Here is a 19879-nt window from a genome sequence, read left to right on the forward strand (position 1 = left end):
TATATGTGTGACCAAAACGACTTAAACTATATCTGTACATTGTATAAGGCTCAGTCACAACTTCTGTGCATGGCTATGACAGGTGGTGTGGGCAGCCTATCAAGTTAGGCTATGGTCTCCTGATCTCACATTTTGTGCTCGCTTACTCAGTTGTGCAGGACTCTGACACTTGTCTCACTCCTCTGTCAACACAGCTTCCCTTTCATGTCGTTTGTCTCCTAACACTGCAGTCAGGTGTCATGTGGTGTAACTATTTAATACAATGATGTATTATATTCTGTACCTTATCTTCTATACTTCTTCTCAAACTCTGTTATAATTACTTTAAAATTCAAAATTGATGCCTTTGATGCATCACATTTTTATAAATAACTTACTATGTCACTTTTGACTTAACAAATTATTTATTCCCTTCATCATCACACTCGTGAACTACACTAAAAGATCACCTTCATTCAGTATAAAAGAGACACAATAATTTTGAAGGTTCCTCTTCTGTGTCTCACAACATACGTCAGTTGTTGAAATAACTCCTTTGGCAGCCTATGGCTTTACAGGACAGTGTGGTGACCCCACAGAATACTTATTTTCACACATGTAGTTTGTCACCCAAAGCTGCTGTGATAGCTGTACAGTGCTGAAGGTGCATATTGTCCCCTGATGTAAGTCACCACACACAAAATAGAAATAACACTAATGAACAATATCTGTATGTTTATGTTTGACATGTTGTTTTCTATTGCTCTTTTCATAATGTGTACACAACACTTCTTTCAAAATGGCATTCACTGATAAGAAGTCATTGTTATGTGCATCTCTCCTCTGGAGTGGTACGTACAAGCACAGTCTGTGAACATGGTGCTCAGTGAACACAGTCCAAAGTTTTTTAAATTTTTTTTTCCCATATGCCATGAATGTGGATTTCTTTTCGTAACTATGAATTTTGAGATTGGTTATAGCCTCAGTACATTATTGTCCATGATAAAATACGCAAATTTACCCTCAATTGCAGCCATAATTTAAGAGCATGTCACTAAAGTGAACATAAAGTACTTGAAAGATGTTTTCCTCTCTTTGTGTACAATAGTATCCAGTGCAGAACCACAGCGGCTGCGGACACCGGAGGCTGGACCCAGTACTGGGGCTGGGGACATACGTGCAGCGAAGTCACCTGGTGAGTAAGAGTAAATTTACACGTAATTGCAGCCTTAACTAAAGCATTACATAAAGTACTTAAAAGACGTTTTACTCTCTGTGTGTATAATAGTAGGCAGTGCAGAACAACAGCGGCTACGGTCACCAGAGGCTGGACCCAGTACTGAGGACACAGGTGCAGCGAAGTCACCTGGTGAGTAAGAGTAAGAGCCCACTGTGGGAGGCTTACATTCCTGCTCTGTACACTAGAGAATCAAATGTATCTGGACACCTATTAGTGGACATTAAGATTTTGTGTTCTCCTTTATGAGGACTTGAACACTTCTCGGGACACTTTGACATTTCAAAATCTCTGTGGGTGGATGCCAACCCATTCTTCCTTCATAGCTGATACCAGACAAGGTAGAAATATTGGACACAGGGTATGGAGTGAAAATGCCATTTACAACTAATCCCTAAGACGATCCATTGCTTTCAGGTTGGAACATCGGCAGGCAAGCCGCCTTCAGGAATGCCAGTGGTTATAAGCCTTTGCCTAACAATGCTGATCCATGAGAGGTACAAGTGTTGAGCTGATCAAATCGGTCATTGTCTGTGAACTGTTCCTCTGTTGTGTATAGTACACAATACTGTCAAATATGTACTTACCCTTCTGCATTTATCATATCCTGAAGTACAATAAGGGGAGAACAAGTTAAAGAGGAGAAATTGCATATTGTTACACTGCCTGCTCTGCACTGCATTGTTGGCAGTAGAGGTAATGGCGGATAATGTTCACTTAGTAGTCACCACATCCAAATTCTTCCGTCAGATACCCACGGAGTATAGCACTGTTTGTCACTCCAAATCTCGTTTCCACTCATCCACTCACCAGCAGTCATAGGTTTTTGTGCTACAGTCAGTATGACTTTATGTTGAACAGAAATATGTTGTTTCCAGCAGCTGCTCAGCCATTGTAACCAGTTTTTTCTAACTCCCTGTACACAGCCATTTCCTTAGCGGGCTCCTAGCTGCAGTTCAAAACTGAAGAGTGACTGCAGCAGCTAACTGCAAGCTGGTTTTTACTATTTCCTACCACGATGTTAGAAGCACTTGTCCATCAGCATACTGTGTGTGCCTGGACTTCATGTAGCATTGGTTGTTCCTTCACATTTTCACTTAACTGTCACATCACTGACAGCTGACTTGGGCAAGTTTGGAAGGGCTGAAATGCATCCCTGTGTTAATTATTCAGGTGTAATGCAAAGAAAAGTCCATGTTCAGTGTACTCAGATCCCTGACTGATGAATTCTGCTTACAAAACACTATTACCTGCCACTTCCTATAATATATATGACTGCAGTATCTGTTCCCGAAAGAACAATTACCTTAGTTGACCATGCAGCTCTGCTAGAAATGAAATGATAATTAAATGGATGGAGCGTCTGCCATGTAAGCAGGAGATCCCGGGTTCGAGTCCCAGTCGGGGCACACATTTTCAACATTTCCCCAATGAAGTACATCACCGCCTGTTTGCAGCTAGGGTGTCCATTTAATTATCATTTCACTTCCTATAATAGTAGCTCCACCTCTCATTGAATTAAAGGGCTCAGTTGCCCGTTACATAAGGGTGCCCAGGTATTTTGATTGGATATTGTGTTTATAGTTCTTATCTATGTGATTTCTGCAAACCCTTAGTCAGTTCACCATACACAATTTAATTATAATCCAGAAATCACAATATATTTTATTATATTTATGTTTTTGAATATTGAGGACTTTGATTTGGGGCGAGTATTTACTGACTTACAGAAATACAAAGTTTGCCTATATAGCTGTGGAAATATGTATGCTGAGAATTACTGGGAGGGAAAAGGAAACAGAAAAATGGACAGGGAACAGGCAGGAGTTGGAGATGTAGTGGGGAGGTAGTGGAGATGAGTGATACATGTAGTGATGGAGTGAGTGACAGATAGAATAAGACAATTACATGCTCCTATCCTAGAGAGGTGAGTGGGGGGAACATTGAGGTGACAGTCTGGTGAGAGGCATTGAGTGGATATCAGGCTATATGGACTACAAGCTGCAATGCCTGTAGCTTGAGACCAGAATACCAGGAGAAGCAAGGGAAGAGGCTTAATCAAACAGTGGGACTCCAATGAATGAATGAATGATGTGAGTAGAAGAAACTGAGGATGATTTGTATTTCAAAACTGAACATTTTTGTACAACCTATTAGGGTAGTAACTTAAATGGAAATATTGGGGTGTGAATCTAGTTTATAAATGGTCATAGCTGATGCGTTCAGCACTATCATAAGTTATTTGATACTAACATTTTCAGGGGCTCCCTTAACCTTTCTGTGATCAATCAGACATAAAGGTCCTGCCAAAATGTTTGTTTCAGAATCTGCACAACCATAGGAATGTCCCATTTCATTGTGTACTGTGATCTGTTGTTCAGTTTATGTACAATTAGAACCCAGAAGCTGACAGGTGATGCTAGAATGTGTTTTTTCTTTGTTGGTACAGAAATGAGTACAGTATGTTTTGTAGAAGGAGCTTCCTATCTTTGGCTAAATTGTAAATGGCAAAGACAGTGTAGATATTATTTGTCTTTGTTACATTATTTGCTAGGTATATACTATTTGACATATATTTTCACTGATAACTCATTCTTGAAGAAAACTGATGTCTGTGTCTTGTAACAAAAATTAATGCATGTCTTTATTAATGAAAATCATATCAAAATCGTGACTGTAGTTGGAAATCTACCACCACAAATGTACAGATACTGTTCTTTTGATGTACTGTTTTTCTTCTTTCTCATGAGATAGTGTACTGGAGACATTTGTTTTCTTTTCCTTATTTTGTCTTGAATGTGTCAGTAGTTTCTTGGAATTAATTGTTTACAATTATTTATGGAGCTGTCTTTTGAATTATGGGTAGGGTGGTTATGAAGAATCCAGTCAGCAGAAATAAGGTTTCTATGATCTACCTTATAACATATGAAAGCTGATCACCTCTGAAATGAAGGTGCTGGGAGTGTATAGCAGAGTGGAAACAACTGAAGCATGTGGGATGAATGTGTCAATACTTTTGGAGAGAATGGCTGATAATACAGTATCACTTCCTGTTCACTACATTTGTCTCTGGTGCCAGTACCTCTGTTCATAAAATATTTCCCATCAAGACTTTCACTACAGTTTGATCCCAGACCAATCTGTTCGTCTTTCTGCCTCACCTGTCTACAGGGAGTCCAGCAGGGAGCTGCCTTGCCCCACCTGCCACCCACACTCGTGGTCATATGTCCCACCTAATGTGGATGATCCATGCACAAGGAGAGAGATGTGCTCAGGTAGCCATGAACATTAGAACTTCATTGCAACACAGAAGGCACATGATAATGTTGGGCAAGTGAAACAGCTTCCTAGTGCAAGCAACATAAAAATACTCCTGATATGCTGTAAGGTTGTCACTAATATGAGCTAAGCTGAGCACTGCAAGCTGCACTGATGATGTCCTAGATTCCAATGTTGCTGTGCTCAGAGGAAAAGTTTTCACTGTAACAGCAGCCAAAAGTATGAACTGTCATCCCCATGGAGGAGATGGCAGTGCCATCCATGAGGCACACACCTGGAAGAAAAATACAGAAATTGGGCCAAGACATCAGTAAGGAGGGATGATGATGTGGAATGGTGCAGGCAGAAAGATACCAGGATGAAAGAAAGAAGTGGCACAAGGCATTTGAACACTGAGCAAAACCATTCAAACACTATGCAGAAGCACTTGAACACAGAGATGAAGGCTACCTAATGGATCACAAGACACTGGTAAAAAGCTTCCAGAGACAAAAAAGGAATTATAAAAGCACAAGAAGAGAGATGTTCCTGAGTGGACAAGAGGAAGAGAGTTTCATTGCGGCACAGATGGTACATGCCAACATGAAGCAAATGAAACAACTTTCTGATGAAGGCAAGGTAGAGAATGCCCTAATGCATGAAAAGATTGTCACTAATATGAAAACTATTCTTCAAGCTTCCAGTTGAGCACTCTGTCTGTAACAACTGACAAACACTGCTGTAGGTTGCACTGGCAATGCCAATATTGTGGGCTGCATTCTTATTAATATAGTCATGCATTCCAAAGTAGATAGTTGATGTCGAGTCTGGAACTTGGGTTGGCTGGTGAGCCACTGTACATTCCCCTACAAAGGCTATGTAGTGGAGAAATACTGTTAAGTTGTCCAGTGTCGCATGGCTCCAGGGTGGAAACCATGCAGTGGGTGTCATTGGCAAGATCCGCTGCACTGAGGGTGAGTTTCAGTTTCAAGCCTGTTAAGATGCCAGCAACTGACATACCTCTGTTGTGTGGCATAAGGCAGGATTGTAAAGCACCAGCCAGATGCTACACCACCCACTTCCACCTCATTCCTATTATGTCTCCTAATCCATCCTGTCCCCATACGCATCAGATTTTCTTTCTGTCTCACCTCTACAAAAAATCCACCTGAGAAATAATCTGCCTCACCTGCCACTCATTCTCCTCACTACTTGTACCCATCTGTAAGTAAAGAAAGGAGTGTTACATTGAATGTGTTTGATGTGGCATTATTACTGCACAAACAGCAAAAATGTGGTAAGTGATAAACATTTTTGCTATTACTTTCTGTGGGGTATCTGTGAGAGAAATTCATGATGATTTAAAATTATTGGTGAAGTTTTCTGCAAAACACTAAGTGCTCTCATTGCCAAATACTGGATGAATATAATGCCTGTACATGAATTCAATTAGTGAACGTGCATAAACAAGCTTACACACAGTTCCTAAATGTTAAATGTGACACAGTGTGTTAACTGTGTAACATAAGATTGTATGTTTTATTAAGCAGATAACTACAGGATTTTAAATTTTAAAATTTCATCAATAATTATGTGAAATGATGACAATAAACATTTATTTGTCCCTGCCAGTCTTCTGATAGCCAGCGTGCAACTGGAATAAAGTTCTGGCTTTCTGGAACTCGGTAATATTGATGGTTGTTTATAATTGAGTAGATTAGATGCTCAATTATACACTGATCTGTAGGTTTTCTAAAAGATAGAAACAATTGATTCTGTTCTTTATCAGGTCATGTTGAAACACACTTAGTTTATCACTAGTTTGTTTTACTTGTGCAGATAAAGTATTTTTTATATTAACACGCAAATTCTTTTTTTGTCAATCAGGCCCTGCTGAGGAGGAACGCACGCGTCCCATCGCTCAGGTGAGTGAAAGTAGTGGATGCACGTATGAGACTGGCAGAGCAAGTGTGATTTTCACCAGTAGCATATAAAGTTTGGTTATGTGGCATGTAATGAACCCCACACTGCTTCCTGTCCTCCTCCCAGGGTGAGGACATATTTCATCAGCTCAGGGCTTTGAACCGTTAAAATACTTCCTCCTATTCTGAGCTACTCTGCACACTACCAACTTGCTTAATCAAATAAACTCCTTTATTAATATCCTATTCATCTCCATTTCAGTCTCATTGCGTCTCCCATGGCAGTCTGTTTCCTGACATCACAAACTTTGCAACTTATTAGCACTGTTAACTGAAATGCTATCTCAAGTCTAAATTACCTGCTAAATGACCCAAAAAATATCTCAAGACCACTCATATACTGGATCTTAATTTAAAACAAGTAACTCTCTTTAATTACTAATGTCAAGTCATGTGTCATTGGTTAGTGTACAGAATCTTACTGACAGCTCAACTTCATCTTCGTTCTCCTGATGTAATGGCAGTTGTCATGATGCTGACAGTTCTAGGGAGGAAGGCACATTGCTGAACAAGAATGAGACAGCAAGGAATAAACCCATGGACTGGTTGTTTGTGTTGCCTTCATCATTTGTGAAAGTGGCGTGGCTGGACCATGTAAAATTTGGGAATTCGTGTGGATGCTGATAACCATGCCATTGAGTGCCCCCTAACCAGGTATCATCATCATCATGATAGAATAAAACACTGAAATCATCATGAACTGTGAAGAACGATAAACTAATTATCGTTATCCCACCCTGGAGATATGCTGCATCAATTTCCACTAGATTTTGTGTGTTGTGGTTGGCAGGTGTTACTAGAGGAGGCCAAAATGCATGCATTTTAACTCGCGCAGGCTGGCGTGAGGTCTGGAACAGGACAAGGAAATTAGAATTTAGAAAAACGGACATAGCTGGTGGAATACTTAACTTTAATCCATTAATGATGAACATCTGTCTTGACGGTACATGATTCACAATATCAATAGTAACTGATATGGGCGCCTTGCTAGGTCGTAGCAAATGAGGTAGCTGAAGGCTATGCTCAACTATCGTCTCAGCAAATGAGAGCGTATTTTGTCAGTGAACCATCACTACAAAGACGGTTGTACAGCTGTGGTGAGTGCTAGGAAGTCTCTCTAGACCTGCCGTGTGGTGGCGCTCGGTCTGCAATCACTGATAGTGGCGACACGCGGGTCCAACGTATACTACCGGACCGTGGCCGATTTAAAGGCTACCACCTAGCAAGTGTGGTGTTTGGCAGTGAAACCACATTATGCACAACAGAGAAGGGTATAAGAGTTCAAAGCCACCATTTGAATTTAAAAAAAATCACTTTGTGGTGGTGACCGTTGTTCATCGGTACTATAGACATTGTGAGATGTACACCTTTACCAAAGCGATGTGTTACACCATAGTTGATACTCATGAAACGTGACAATAAATATTCCTTGAAATCGACACTTACCACTTACTGTTGTCTAAAATGCTTACTGAATGCAGTTGGGAACTGAGATTTCCCCATTTTTGAGCAAATGTCACAAACACAAATGACAGGTACTCGCAATCGCAAACACGTTTCAAAGTACCTTTCTAGAATGATATCAGACTCATTCTCCTCCATACATTCATGGCCTGTCAAAACTACCTAAACTCTTCTGAAAATACTTTCCTTCTTGTGAAATAACTACCAAGTGAACTACTTTGAGAGGTATACTTGTCATAGTGTTTGTTATGTTTGACACGTGTTGATTAGTAATTCAATAAAACTACTGTAGGGGTAATTTCACCACATAAAGGAAAACACTTGTGTAGAATTTATACTGTGAATGATCACCTTTATTGTACCGCACAAAGAACACTTGATACATCCATTAACGCGGGAAAACGAACACTCCTCGTGTGCTCCAAAGAACCCCGCTCATAAAGAGAATCTCTGTGTCTTGTCGACTATTGACTTGTCACTCCCACACAGCCCCCCCCCACCCCTGAAGTGCGGAGCACCCAGTATGGTGAGGTACTTAAACTTCACCTCTCGGCATGCCCGAGTGCGGATAGTGTGGGTGTGGGTGCTGCTTGCTGATTCTGTTGCTGCATTAGGCCCCCTGGTGTGGGTCTCATGTGGGACACAGCTGTCTGGTTCTGCGGAAGGTGTGGGTTCGTTGCAAGTTGTGCCTGAAATCGTCCGTGAGACTGTCGTCGGTGCTGGCATTGTCCAAGCGGGTTTTACTCACTCAATGGAAGCTTTGGTCGACTTTCCCTGGTGGAGGATATCCATTGTGTGTGTGTCCCGTCCTAGCACTTGGTATGGTCCAGTGTACGGTTGTTGTAACGAATGACGTACCAGGTTTGTGCGGAGCATGATGTGGGAACAAGTATCGAGGGACTTGTGTATGAACACTGGATGCGTGCCGTGCTGAGACGTTGGGGCTGCACGTAGTGTCTCTGCCTGCTTCCTTATTTGTTGCAAGAGGTGGGGTAGTTGTGTGTCATCTGGGAGAGGAACTGGTGCAAGGAATTCTGCTGGAACTCGGAGTGGTTCTCCGTATACCAACTCTGCCGAGGAACAATTGATGTCTGTTTTTAATGCGGTCCGTAACCCCAACAAAACCAATGGCAACGCTCGAGTCCATGAGTCCTCGTGGCACATCAGGGCAGCCTTTAAGGTCCGGTGCCACCTTTCCACCAAACCGTTGCTGGCCGGGTGGTAGCTAGTAGTACGGTTTCGTTGGAAGCCGCAGAGTTTTGACAGTTGTTGGAACAGCGTTGCCTCGAACTGGCGTCCTTGGTCAGTGGTAACGAAAAATGGGCACCCAAAACGAGCCATCCAAGTTTCCAAGAATGCGCGTGCAGTAGTCTCTGCAGAAATGTCCCTGATTGGTGTAGCCTCTGCCCACCGCATGCAACGATCCACTGCCGTAAACAAGTACCTGTAACCTTCTGAAGGGGGGAGGGGTCCAACCAAGTCAATGTGTACATGCCCAAAACGTGCCGTTGGGTTTGGGAATTGTCCTACTGGAGCGTGAACATGGCGTCCCACTTTGCTACGTTGACACTGATAGCAGCTGCGAGCCCACTCCCGTGTATCTTTCTTGATTGAAGGCCACACAAAACGGTCTGTCACTAATTTCACTGAGGCATTGGTTCCCGGATGTGCCAGGCTGTGAATGCTGTCGAATACCTTTCGTCGGAACTGGGGGGGGGGTGATGTATGGGTGTGGTCTAACCGTGGTGTCGTCGCACCATACCTTACATGGGCTGCCAGGGTCGTCCACAAGTTGTAAATGTAGGCCAGTGGATGGGTCCGCCAACAAGGATTGCAGCTGCACATCTGAAGCCTGAGCCCTTGCCAATTCGGAATAATCTAACATTGGACTTATCCCATTAATACGTGAGAAATAGTCTGCCACAATGTTTTCGGCACCATGGATGTGACGCACGTCTGTCAAAAACTGGCATATAAACTCTATATGGCAGGCCTGGCGGGGGGAACATGAATCGCTGACTTTTGTAGAAAGCTGCCACGAGAAGTTTCTGGTCGGTGTATATGGTGAATTGCCTGCCCTCAACTAAGGGGCGGAAGTGCCTGACGCTTTCATACATTGCGAGGAGTTCCCTGTCATATGCACTCCAACGAGTTTGACTCATCTGTAGTTTTTGTGAGAAGAATCTTAGTGGCTGCCAATGACCCTTCACTCTCTGGTGCAGTGCTGCCCCGATTGCGACTTGGCTTGCGTCCACTACTATGGCTAGCTGAGCTCCTGGTGCAGGGTGTGCAAGCCCCACTGCATTGTGAAGGCTGTTTTGCAGTGCCTTGAAAGCCGAGTCCATCTCGGGTATCCATGGGAGTGGGTGCTTGCCAATTTTGTTGTGTCCGGCCAAGGCATTGTTCAGTGGCGTCTGGATTGCTGCTGTTCCGGGGAGGTGGCGACGATAGAAATTTATCATCCCTAGGAACCGTCGGAGATCGTGGTAGGTTTGAGGCCGTGGTAGGGTACGCAACAACTCCAGCTTCTCTGGCAGTGGGAAAATGCCCTGAGCTAACACTTTATAACCCAAGAAGATTACAACGGGTTCCCCAAACATGCACTTGTCCTTGTTAAGTGTAATTCCATGAGCGCTAAGCCTGCTTTGCACCTCGCTTACGTGTTTCTGATGGTCAGAAACATTCTCCGAAAACACCAGAATATCGTCTAAATAGGCGAAACAATATGGTAGTCCTCTTAGTACGCTGTCTAGGAACCGTTGCCATGTCTGGGCCGCATTTTTCAGCCCAAATGGCATCACCAAAAATTCAAACAGCCCGAACGGGGTCGTCACTGCAGTCTTTGGTATGTCCTGCTCTGCCATTGGGATCTGATTATAAGCCTTACGGCAATCCAAAACACTGGATATGGATGCCCCGGCCAGTGAATGGGTGAAATCCTGTATATGTGGCACAGGGTATCTGTCTGGAACAGTTCGGGCGTTCAAAGCTCGATAATCACCGCACGGGCACCATGACCCATTCTTTTTACGGGCAAGATGCAGAGGAGAGGACCACGGACTGTTTGATGGCTGTATAGTTCCTTCCTGTAGCATCTCGTTGAAAATGGCCTTGGTTTCCCGCAAGCGATCAGGTGCAAGCCTGCGAACACGTGAGGAGACTGGTGGGCCTGGAGTTGTCCGGAAGTGGTGCACCGTCTCATGCTTCGCCCTGCTCTTTCTTGTTCTCTGTTGTGGTTTTGGTGTCGCCTTTGTGGTTGAAGCAGCAGGAGCCTGTTGTTGTGTCGTTAACTGTTTTTATGTCGTTTGAGCCATGTGCCGGTCAGCTTCCTTCATTGCTATGGTGTCCTCCCAGGTGGGTGCACTGAGGTTATCTACCCTTTGGCATGCATGAGAAGTCGGACGTCCTTGTATTCCCGGAATAACAAATCCATTGCCAGAATGGACGAGTTGTGACTTATGTAAATCCACGGACAATGTATGTTTTGCCAGGAAATCAGCACCTAGTGTAGGTTGGTCGATATCGGCCATAACGAAGGTCCAGTTGCATTCTTCTGGTAGCCCAATGTCCACTGGCAGTGTTTTCTGTCCATATGTGTGGATTACTGAGTCGTTGACTGCTTTCAACGTGGTCTCTTCAGTGTGTTTATCTGAAGGGAAGAAATTTACAGGCAGAGTGCTGACAACTGAGCCGGTGTCGACCAAGAACATCCATCCTGTAGAGCGATCAGGAACGAAAAGTCTTTGTGAAGCAGCGTACCTTACAGTTGTGGGAGAAGTAGATCCACATAACGTAGGCTCATGCTGAAATGGGGGTGTCCCCCTTCCATGTGTCTGTGAGTTTAGGCGCAGTTGCTTGTTGTCACGGTCGGCTGCGCCTAAAGCAGGCCGTGGGATGCGTTTGGGTGTGAGCACGGCGTCTTACACTTGATACATCCATTAACGCGGGAAAACGAACACTCCTCGTGTGCTCCAAAGAACCCCGCTCATAAAGAGAATCTCTCAGTGTCTTGTCGACTATCGACTTGTCACTCCCACACTACCTTAGTGTACTTAAGCACGTGCACCACAAATTGTGCAGTGTGATTTCAAAGTAACTGTTTAGTTACTTTTGTCGTTAGGGATTTGCTTTCAGTAATATTAATATAGGTCTCTGGTACATTAAACAGAATCGAATGATCATTCTTGTGATCTTTCAGATCTTGCATTGGCTTACTTGCCAGCTCCCATGACCATGGCAAACAGTCCTTTATCCAGTAAGTGGTTTCATTTTCATACATCTTGTTGTTTAGGACCAATATGTGGCACAAATCTTAAAGGTCATGGAATGTGTCAGATAAAATAAAATGTTTAAGAAACCAAAAAAGAGGAGCCATAAGTTTATGTAAATGCAGTCAAGAATGTAACACAGGAATGGCCACTGAGGTGCCACCTCTCCATTTCTTTCCCCCTCCTCTTTCCTAATCATGACATTATTCCAATGGAATATTGGTGGCCTTCAATCCAAAAAGATGACTTGCGGCTGCTCTTGGAATCACAGCCTCTGCTAGTTCTCTGCCTGCAGGAAACAAAATTGCATCCTCAAGACTGATTTGAGCTTTTGTATTTCTTCCCAGTATGCTTTGACTCCCTCTCTCCAAAGATGGCATTCCATATCGTAGGAGGAGAGAGAGGAGTCATGCTGCTCATATGGAAGGACGTTCAAAGTCAACCCTTCAACTTGAAGCTATTCCTGTCCGCATTTTACTTCCTCTCCTGAACTTTTCCATATGTACTGTTTACATCCCTCAGTCATTCGGTGTCATGGACACTCTTCTTCCAGCTTACTGGCCAACTCCCTCACCCCTTTCTGCTGCTCGTTGACTGTAATGCACACCATTCCCTTTGGAAATCTTCCAGAACCTGACAGAGAGGTGCCCTCTAGGCTGAACTTCTGTCACCTTAACCTCATTTGCCTTATTGTGGGAGTACCCATCTTCCTTTTATACTACATGCACTCCTACCCATATCTGGAACTCTCCTGCACTGCCCAATTTGCCCATCATCTCATCACTGTCTCTAGTACATACTCGAGCAACCATTTACCATATGCTATCCATTTTCTGACTCCTACCCCACATACATGCACACCCAAATGGCAACTTTCTGGGGATGACTGGAGATTTACTGTTCCCTGGCACCCTTTGAGTAACATAATTTCTCCAGTTGTGATGGCCAGGTAGAATATCTTACAAATGCTATCATTACCACCACACAATATTCCATTCTCGCACTTCATCTTTACTGTGCCATGTCCCAGTGCCTTGATTGACTGAGCTGTGTTGTGACTCAACTCACATGCAGAGATGTGTTCTCCATGTTTTTAACCATCATTATATGATGGCAAACTGCATTCATTATGAACAGTTGCATGCACAGTGCCGTTGCACCCTTCAGGATAGCAAAAATCTAGCTAGATTTCCTTAACTAGTTCTTCTAACAGTTCCAACACCTCGTCTGTTGTATGGGCCCTGCAGGACCAAGATCCATTGGGCTGCTATTCTGTGGAGATTTCAAGCTCCACCCACTATCATTTTGCCGTCCTCCACCAGAAACAAGTGGAGGAGGCTTGGGTAGTACCCTTATTTTGGCAGATTAGCGAGTGCTACAAGCTGCCTTTAGTATGAGGGGGCGAGAACTTGCTCTCACTTCATATCGATCCTCCAACACAGTGCTGGACGATGTTTGCATTCAGATGTTGCTAAACCTTTCTTTTGTGGGCAAGCACTTGCTCTTTCTTATGTACAACTGCATCTGGGCAGAGGGTGCCGTTTGCCAGATGCCAGCATAAAGACACTGTCATTCCCATTCCCATACCCATACCCATACCCATAGCCAAGCCCAGTAAGGAAAAATACCTTCCTTCTAGTTACTGCCCCCATTTCTCTCACAAGCTGTGTTTGCAAACTGATGAAACATGTAATTCATGCCTTGCTGGTATAGTGACTAGTGTGGCAATTCACTGACCACTGCACCGTGCGGATTTTGAGCAGGCCGTCCTGCAGCTGACCATCTCATCACTTTGTCAACGTATGTCACGAATGGTTTTCTGTGGATATATCAGACACTGGCAGTGTTTTTAAATTTGCAGAAAGCCTAAAACACCTTCTGAAGGATGGGTATTCTTGATCTCTCCACATGTGGCACTTCTGAGGCCACATGCCCCATGTCCTTCAGGTATTTTTAAAGTATTGATTTTTCAAGGAATGTTGGTACTGCCTTGTCAGACACCTTTACCAGGAAGTTGGTGTGCCTCAGGGTACTGTTTTGAGTGTGACCCTCTTTGCTATTGCCTTTAACCTTATTATGTCCTGTCTCCTGCACGTCATCTCCAGCAGTCTACTGTTGCCCACCCCTACCCTGTTACCCTCCCACACCCTGTCCCAGCCTCCTCCTTACCCCCGCATGATTGACTGTCTCCTCATGTGCAACTGCTCGCAGCCTGGTTTCAGCTGCCAGAGAGTGTGGTCACGTGTGTGAGAGTTGCATTTGTGTGAGTATGTGAGTGTGTGTTATCTATATATAACAGAGGCCTTGTTCACTTTCTTACAGTTTTTTTGTCGTGCCTGTGCGTCTTTCATGGTATTGTTAAATTCATTTCTGAAGAATTGTGATGGCTCAAGGCATTGAGGTGCTGAGGTAGGGGTCAGTGTACACTCATCAGCAAACAAACAATTGTGCCTTATTAGACAAAAGCCAGGAAAGATCAGGCCATTTGGCAATAGTGCCGTAAAAACCAGAGCAGGGATTGATCTTGGGGAGATGAGTGTCATTGGTGTGGTAAATGTGAGGTGTCTGATACTAACTCAGTATTCATGTATGCCCCATATGCTAGTGATCGCTTACTTAACTGCATAGGTTATGGACCTGACTCTCAGAAGGTTCAAATCACTGACATAAGCACACTCTTAGCCTTAGTATATTTATTGGCATTCAGGTTCTAAGTGCTCACTGTCTACCATTCAAGCAACTAAGAATGGAAGACTAGTTTTACCAACAAGTTTTTTGTATTCCACTGCCACTCATATTCTTCATTTTGCAGCTTGAAAATATATCTCTGCATGTTTTGGAATGAAGGTTAAGGCCTCAAAATTACCTGCTCTTCCCAAATCCATTCTCCATGGTGAAATGATAGAAGCATTGCACTGTAACCTGAAGGTGCAGAGTTCAAAGCTACACATTTCCATTTTTTAATTGTTTTTGCAAATTCACTAGAAAGAGAGACAGATTTTTTGGACATTTATGCAAATAATGGAATTGTGTGTCTGAGTAATGAAATAGCTGCTTTTGTTGCATATGGGCTTTACTCTGCTTCAGATAAATTTATTAAAGTACCTGTAGCTAAAGTCATAAAAGTTTTAATGTTTTAAGATAGAGAAAATAACCAACAACAAAAGCAACATTTGAAGAGCTCTTCTTAAAAGACAGAATGAAACATGAAACCTTTAACAGTTCATGATAAGAAAAGTTACAAACTACTACAACCACACTTAATACTTACCATCCTTAAATGTTTAAAGCAGTGGTTAAAAATTTCCCACAGTACTTTGACAAAGTGTGAACAAATAATAGGGGAAGATAAGGAAGATGATGGCGAGGTGAGTTGCAGTCTTGTGTTAGACCATCATAGCAACAATAGTTGTGGGCACAGATCAGTGGAAGATGTCCTTGAAGCCCTTAGAACATCACTGAGACCCTAATTACTAGTAACAGACATAAGAAATAAATGAATACACCTTTGGTTTTCATTACCCATGCCCTGGCTCCAACTCAAACCATTAATGTTTGCTTGACTGTGATATTCCTGTGGTGCTGCTTGTGAGTGGATGACTGTAACTGAGGTATTGTCAGAGGTGTTAGTCATCAGAAATGGCATATTAGTCCAATGCTGATTTCTCTCTTGTCATGCTGATAAATGGCAAAAATGTTTAAGGAAATTTTGTTCAAATATGTGGCCTGTCCTCAGTGTAAGCTGTGCAAGGTTAAGCAAACGCCTGCAGTATGCAGATGATTTGACTTTCCATCCATGCATGTCACATATCTGGCAGTCGTGAATTTCTATGTATCCTGTGTTGACATGACAAATATTAAGGGGTAGTAACGTGCATTTTTAAAGCTAAACAAATTCACCTCAAGGGTGACTATAGGAATGGAAGTTGCCTGAGTATTGGGAACTTTGGATAAAATATCAAACTGTGTGATGGATGAATCCTTGGAATGTCAGAAGTCTACCCCTACTGTAAACAGAATTTTAAAGAATTTTGTTGAAGGAATCACAATCAGCAGAATGCCTGGCTCAAGATACTGAGCACACAGCAGAATGACACACAGCTTGCCTGTAAGATACAACTAATCCCTCCCCTAGATACAAAGTAGTTGCATTGAGTGACCAACTTCCCAGTTCCAATGATGCAGTTCACTGAGGGCCAAGGAAAGCTGTACTGCACGCACAATGATCCACTACAAAACAGGAACTCAGTGAGGAAATGTGTTACACTGGCAGGCAGCCACAGAGCTCCATCTGAATGCAATGTGGAAAAATGTACTTTTCACAGTTAAGTTGCCTTACCAAGACAAAACAGTAGTTTAGCAGCTGCGAGGGTCCAGACATGATGGGGAATAAGTGGTGACAACAAGTAGTACTAGCCAATTGTCAGTTTCCTGGGGGCGTTGGTTTCCCCGTTGGGGGCGTTGGTTTCCCCGTTGGGGGCGTTGGTTTCCCCGTTGGGGGCGTTGGTTTCCCCGTTGGGGGCGTTGGTTTCCCCGTTGGGGGCGTTGGTTTCCCCGTTGGGGGCGTTGGTTTCCCCGTTGGGGGCGTTGGTTTCCCCGTTGGGGGCGTTGGTTTCCCCGTTGGGGGCGTTGGTTTCCCCGTTGGGGGCGTTGGTTTCCCCGTTGGGGCAACAGATTTCTGTGAGAGGAGCAGGAATGCTTCCTCATTAGCAGGCCGTATGCCCACATTTTGAAGAAAGTGGTGCTGCATTTAATGTGAATGCTATATTGTGGAGGGGAATTCATGCTACAGGAAGACTATTCACTTGTGTATAGGTCTGCTCATTCAACTGCAGCTGTCCAACATAGACATTAATGTAATGGACTGGCCGTGAGAGACTGCTCACATGAACACAATGGAAATTATGTGTGTGTAAGTAGCACGAACACACAGAGATCTGTCTGTGAAACACACCGTTTATAGCTGATGCTCTTTTGGACTGCTTTTTTTGGAGCCTCAGCGGGGTTGCCTCTTCTGACAAATGGGTCCAATGCCTCACAGATTCAGTGCCAGGGTGCATGACTGAAGTCAGAAATAATGGGGCATTCTGGATAAAATGTTACGGACTGAAAACATTTTACTTGCTTTCCTTGTTCTGCTGTGCGGTGTTCTGTCAGTGAGAGCCAGCACAAAATCTCTTGGTGACGGAAAAATATCAAAAATGAGAGAAGGAAATTTGATCTAGTTCTAGTTGGCATTATCCTTGTACCTGAAATAAATTTGTTTTAATTTCATATTTTGAGTATTACATTCTCTTTACTTGCTCTCTGCCTACATACATGAAATGAATAAATCAAGAGTGCCCCTTTTTAGGGCTATTTTTTGTTATGTCTAATTCATCTCTCTCCCACTCTATTGCCACCCATCAGACTCAGCCAAAAATGTGCAAAACACATCTTCTCTCTCTCTCTCTCTCTCTCTCTCTCTCTCTCTCTCTCTCTCTCTCTCTCTCTCTCTCTCTCTCCCCCTCTCACACGCTCGCACGCACACGCACACGCATAGGCAAATTACAAATTGGAAAGTCTCTCATGACCAAATAAGAAAACAGGGCAGTAGGATAATTTGTAGTTTCTAAATGGTGTTTATATATAGAAATTGGTCTGTATGCTGCATTTATTTGATGGAGTACATGTGTTTCCTCATGCTGTATGTAGAATAAGAAACAATATGACATTTAATTTCTGTTGGACAAAACGTGTTTATTTCTTGTCTGAATCCTGGGCTACAGCAATGAACTTTGTCCAGAGATTGTTCTTCCTTCATGTAATGGAGGAAAAATGCAACTGTGGACACTGCATCATGTAATTTCCCCATGCATCCTCCACAGCCTGACTAAACACAGCTTTGTTAGAGGCCATCTGATCTCGACTGTTGGTCATTTGTCCCAATCAGTGCTACCTAATGATAGCAAGACTGTGCACTCAATTTGCTTACTAAATCACAATCTGTCTTTCATCACTGCACCCTTCAGTAAGAGTGATAGATTTGGTGAGTGGGAAGTAACTATACTGCCACTCATCTCAGACACTTCATACTTGCAGAACTGCAGTGCGATAGGAGGGAGGTAGGGCAGGTGGGAGGGAGGTAGGAGGGAAGTCAGTATGGAACTGATGTAGCAGAAAATCAGTTTGTAAAGTAAGCACCACTTGGTATTAGGCTCATACTCACCCAGTTTATGGACTGCATTTGTTGTTGTTGTTGTTATTATTATTGCTATTGTCAGTCCGAATGGGGTTTGATGCAGTTCTCCACTCTGGTCTACCTTGTGAAAGCATCCTTAGCTCTCGGTAACCATTATTAAATTCATTATCATGTGTTTAAATCAGATAGGAGGCATACAGTAATGATTGTAACACAGTACCACATGGAATGACTCCAGTGCAGTCACCGCCACCAACTTCTGTGCAAATGACTGGTCAGAGAATTCTGTACTGCCTTCACAGAGTGAATAAAAGTACTTGTTTCTCACGAGGTACTGCAGTGCTGGAAGTTACGCCGCATCCTGTTAGCAACTGACACAAGCTGAGTGGACCAAAATCCATTTAGTTCACTTTCAGAGGACTAATTCCAGACCACTGCTGTAGCCCCTCAATGAGCTATGGACATTTGTGGACGTGTTTAGTCAGATGTTTTACCTACTTTGCCACTTTTTGTTTCCATTTTAATTTCTTGTATTTCCTTTGTTTTGACTGCCATTGGGACCCTAGTTGTTGGGCTTCCCCAGTCCAATTATGCTCCTGCTCAAGTCACTACTCGACAAAAAATTCTTATTTGCAGTTTCCTCTTTATTGGATGTATTCACATTAGTCACATTGTGTTGCTGCTGTCATAATATCAGCTTCCATCCCTGTTAGCCATGACCACAGAGATATGCATGGCCAAAATACAAAGTTGCTCCAAAATTGTCCACAGCAACTGCTCTAACAGCTTCCCAATTAAATGCTCGAATATACCAAAATGGGATAATGATGCATTGCCTGTAGTTCTGTCAAACTGTACTTTAAAGACTTCAGTTTTGAAATTTCCTTTCCCCTCCAAGTGATGTAGGACTTGCCTTATGCGTGTGAAGGAATCCAAATTTACATTGTAGTTGGATTTTGTGTAAATGTTACATTAGTTTCTTGTAAAAGTTTTAACAGCAGTCCCTGAAAGGAATGCCTGATGTTAAGTCATCAGTACTGAGCACCACACTTGTTGATGATAGTTTTGTTGGTTAAGCTGTGTATCTAAATCGGCATATAGTTCCTTTAGTTGCTGGATATAAAATTTTCCAATTGTTTAAACTCCCACACCTTTATGCTGGTTCTTCATGCAGTCACTGTTGCTCTCTGCAGTGTTATTATGAATATATGCTAGGCTGTTACAGTATTTGTGATTTATGATGCCATATATCATTGCTACCAATGTCACATAGTACACTTCAAGACACCCACACTATCTTCTTTGAAATTAGATATACTTTTCTGCATATCACCTTAACAGTGTCCACAATATGAAGTGGCGTCTGCCTAGTCATTCACTATGAAACACACCAGTCTCACTTGTTCTGTGTGTACAGGTACAAATCAGTGAGGCTGATACACTGATGCCATTTGCCACTGATGCATTTTTACAGGAGAATGCCAATGATAGCGATTTGGATGCCTACAGT

General features: G+C 43.1%; 1 protein-coding gene across 1 annotated transcript in view; it reads right to left on the reverse strand.

The window, feature by feature from the left end:
• Window positions 1-19879, reverse strand: part of LOC126235611 (neuroblast differentiation-associated protein AHNAK-like) — a 109502-nt gene that overhangs the window by 75957 nt on the left and 13666 nt on the right. Inside the window, exon 2 of the mRNA XM_049944323.1 lies at window positions 16628-16866. Coding sequence (XP_049800280.1) covers window positions 16628-16866 — 239 coding nt within the window. The remainder of the gene's footprint in view (window positions 1-16627; window positions 16867-19879) is intronic.

The sequence above is a fragment of the Schistocerca nitens genome, chromosome 2 (genome assembly GCF_023898315.1).
Source record: "Schistocerca nitens isolate TAMUIC-IGC-003100 chromosome 2, iqSchNite1.1, whole genome shotgun sequence".
In the NCBI taxonomy this organism is placed as follows: Eukaryota; Metazoa; Arthropoda; class Insecta; order Orthoptera; family Acrididae; genus Schistocerca; species Schistocerca nitens.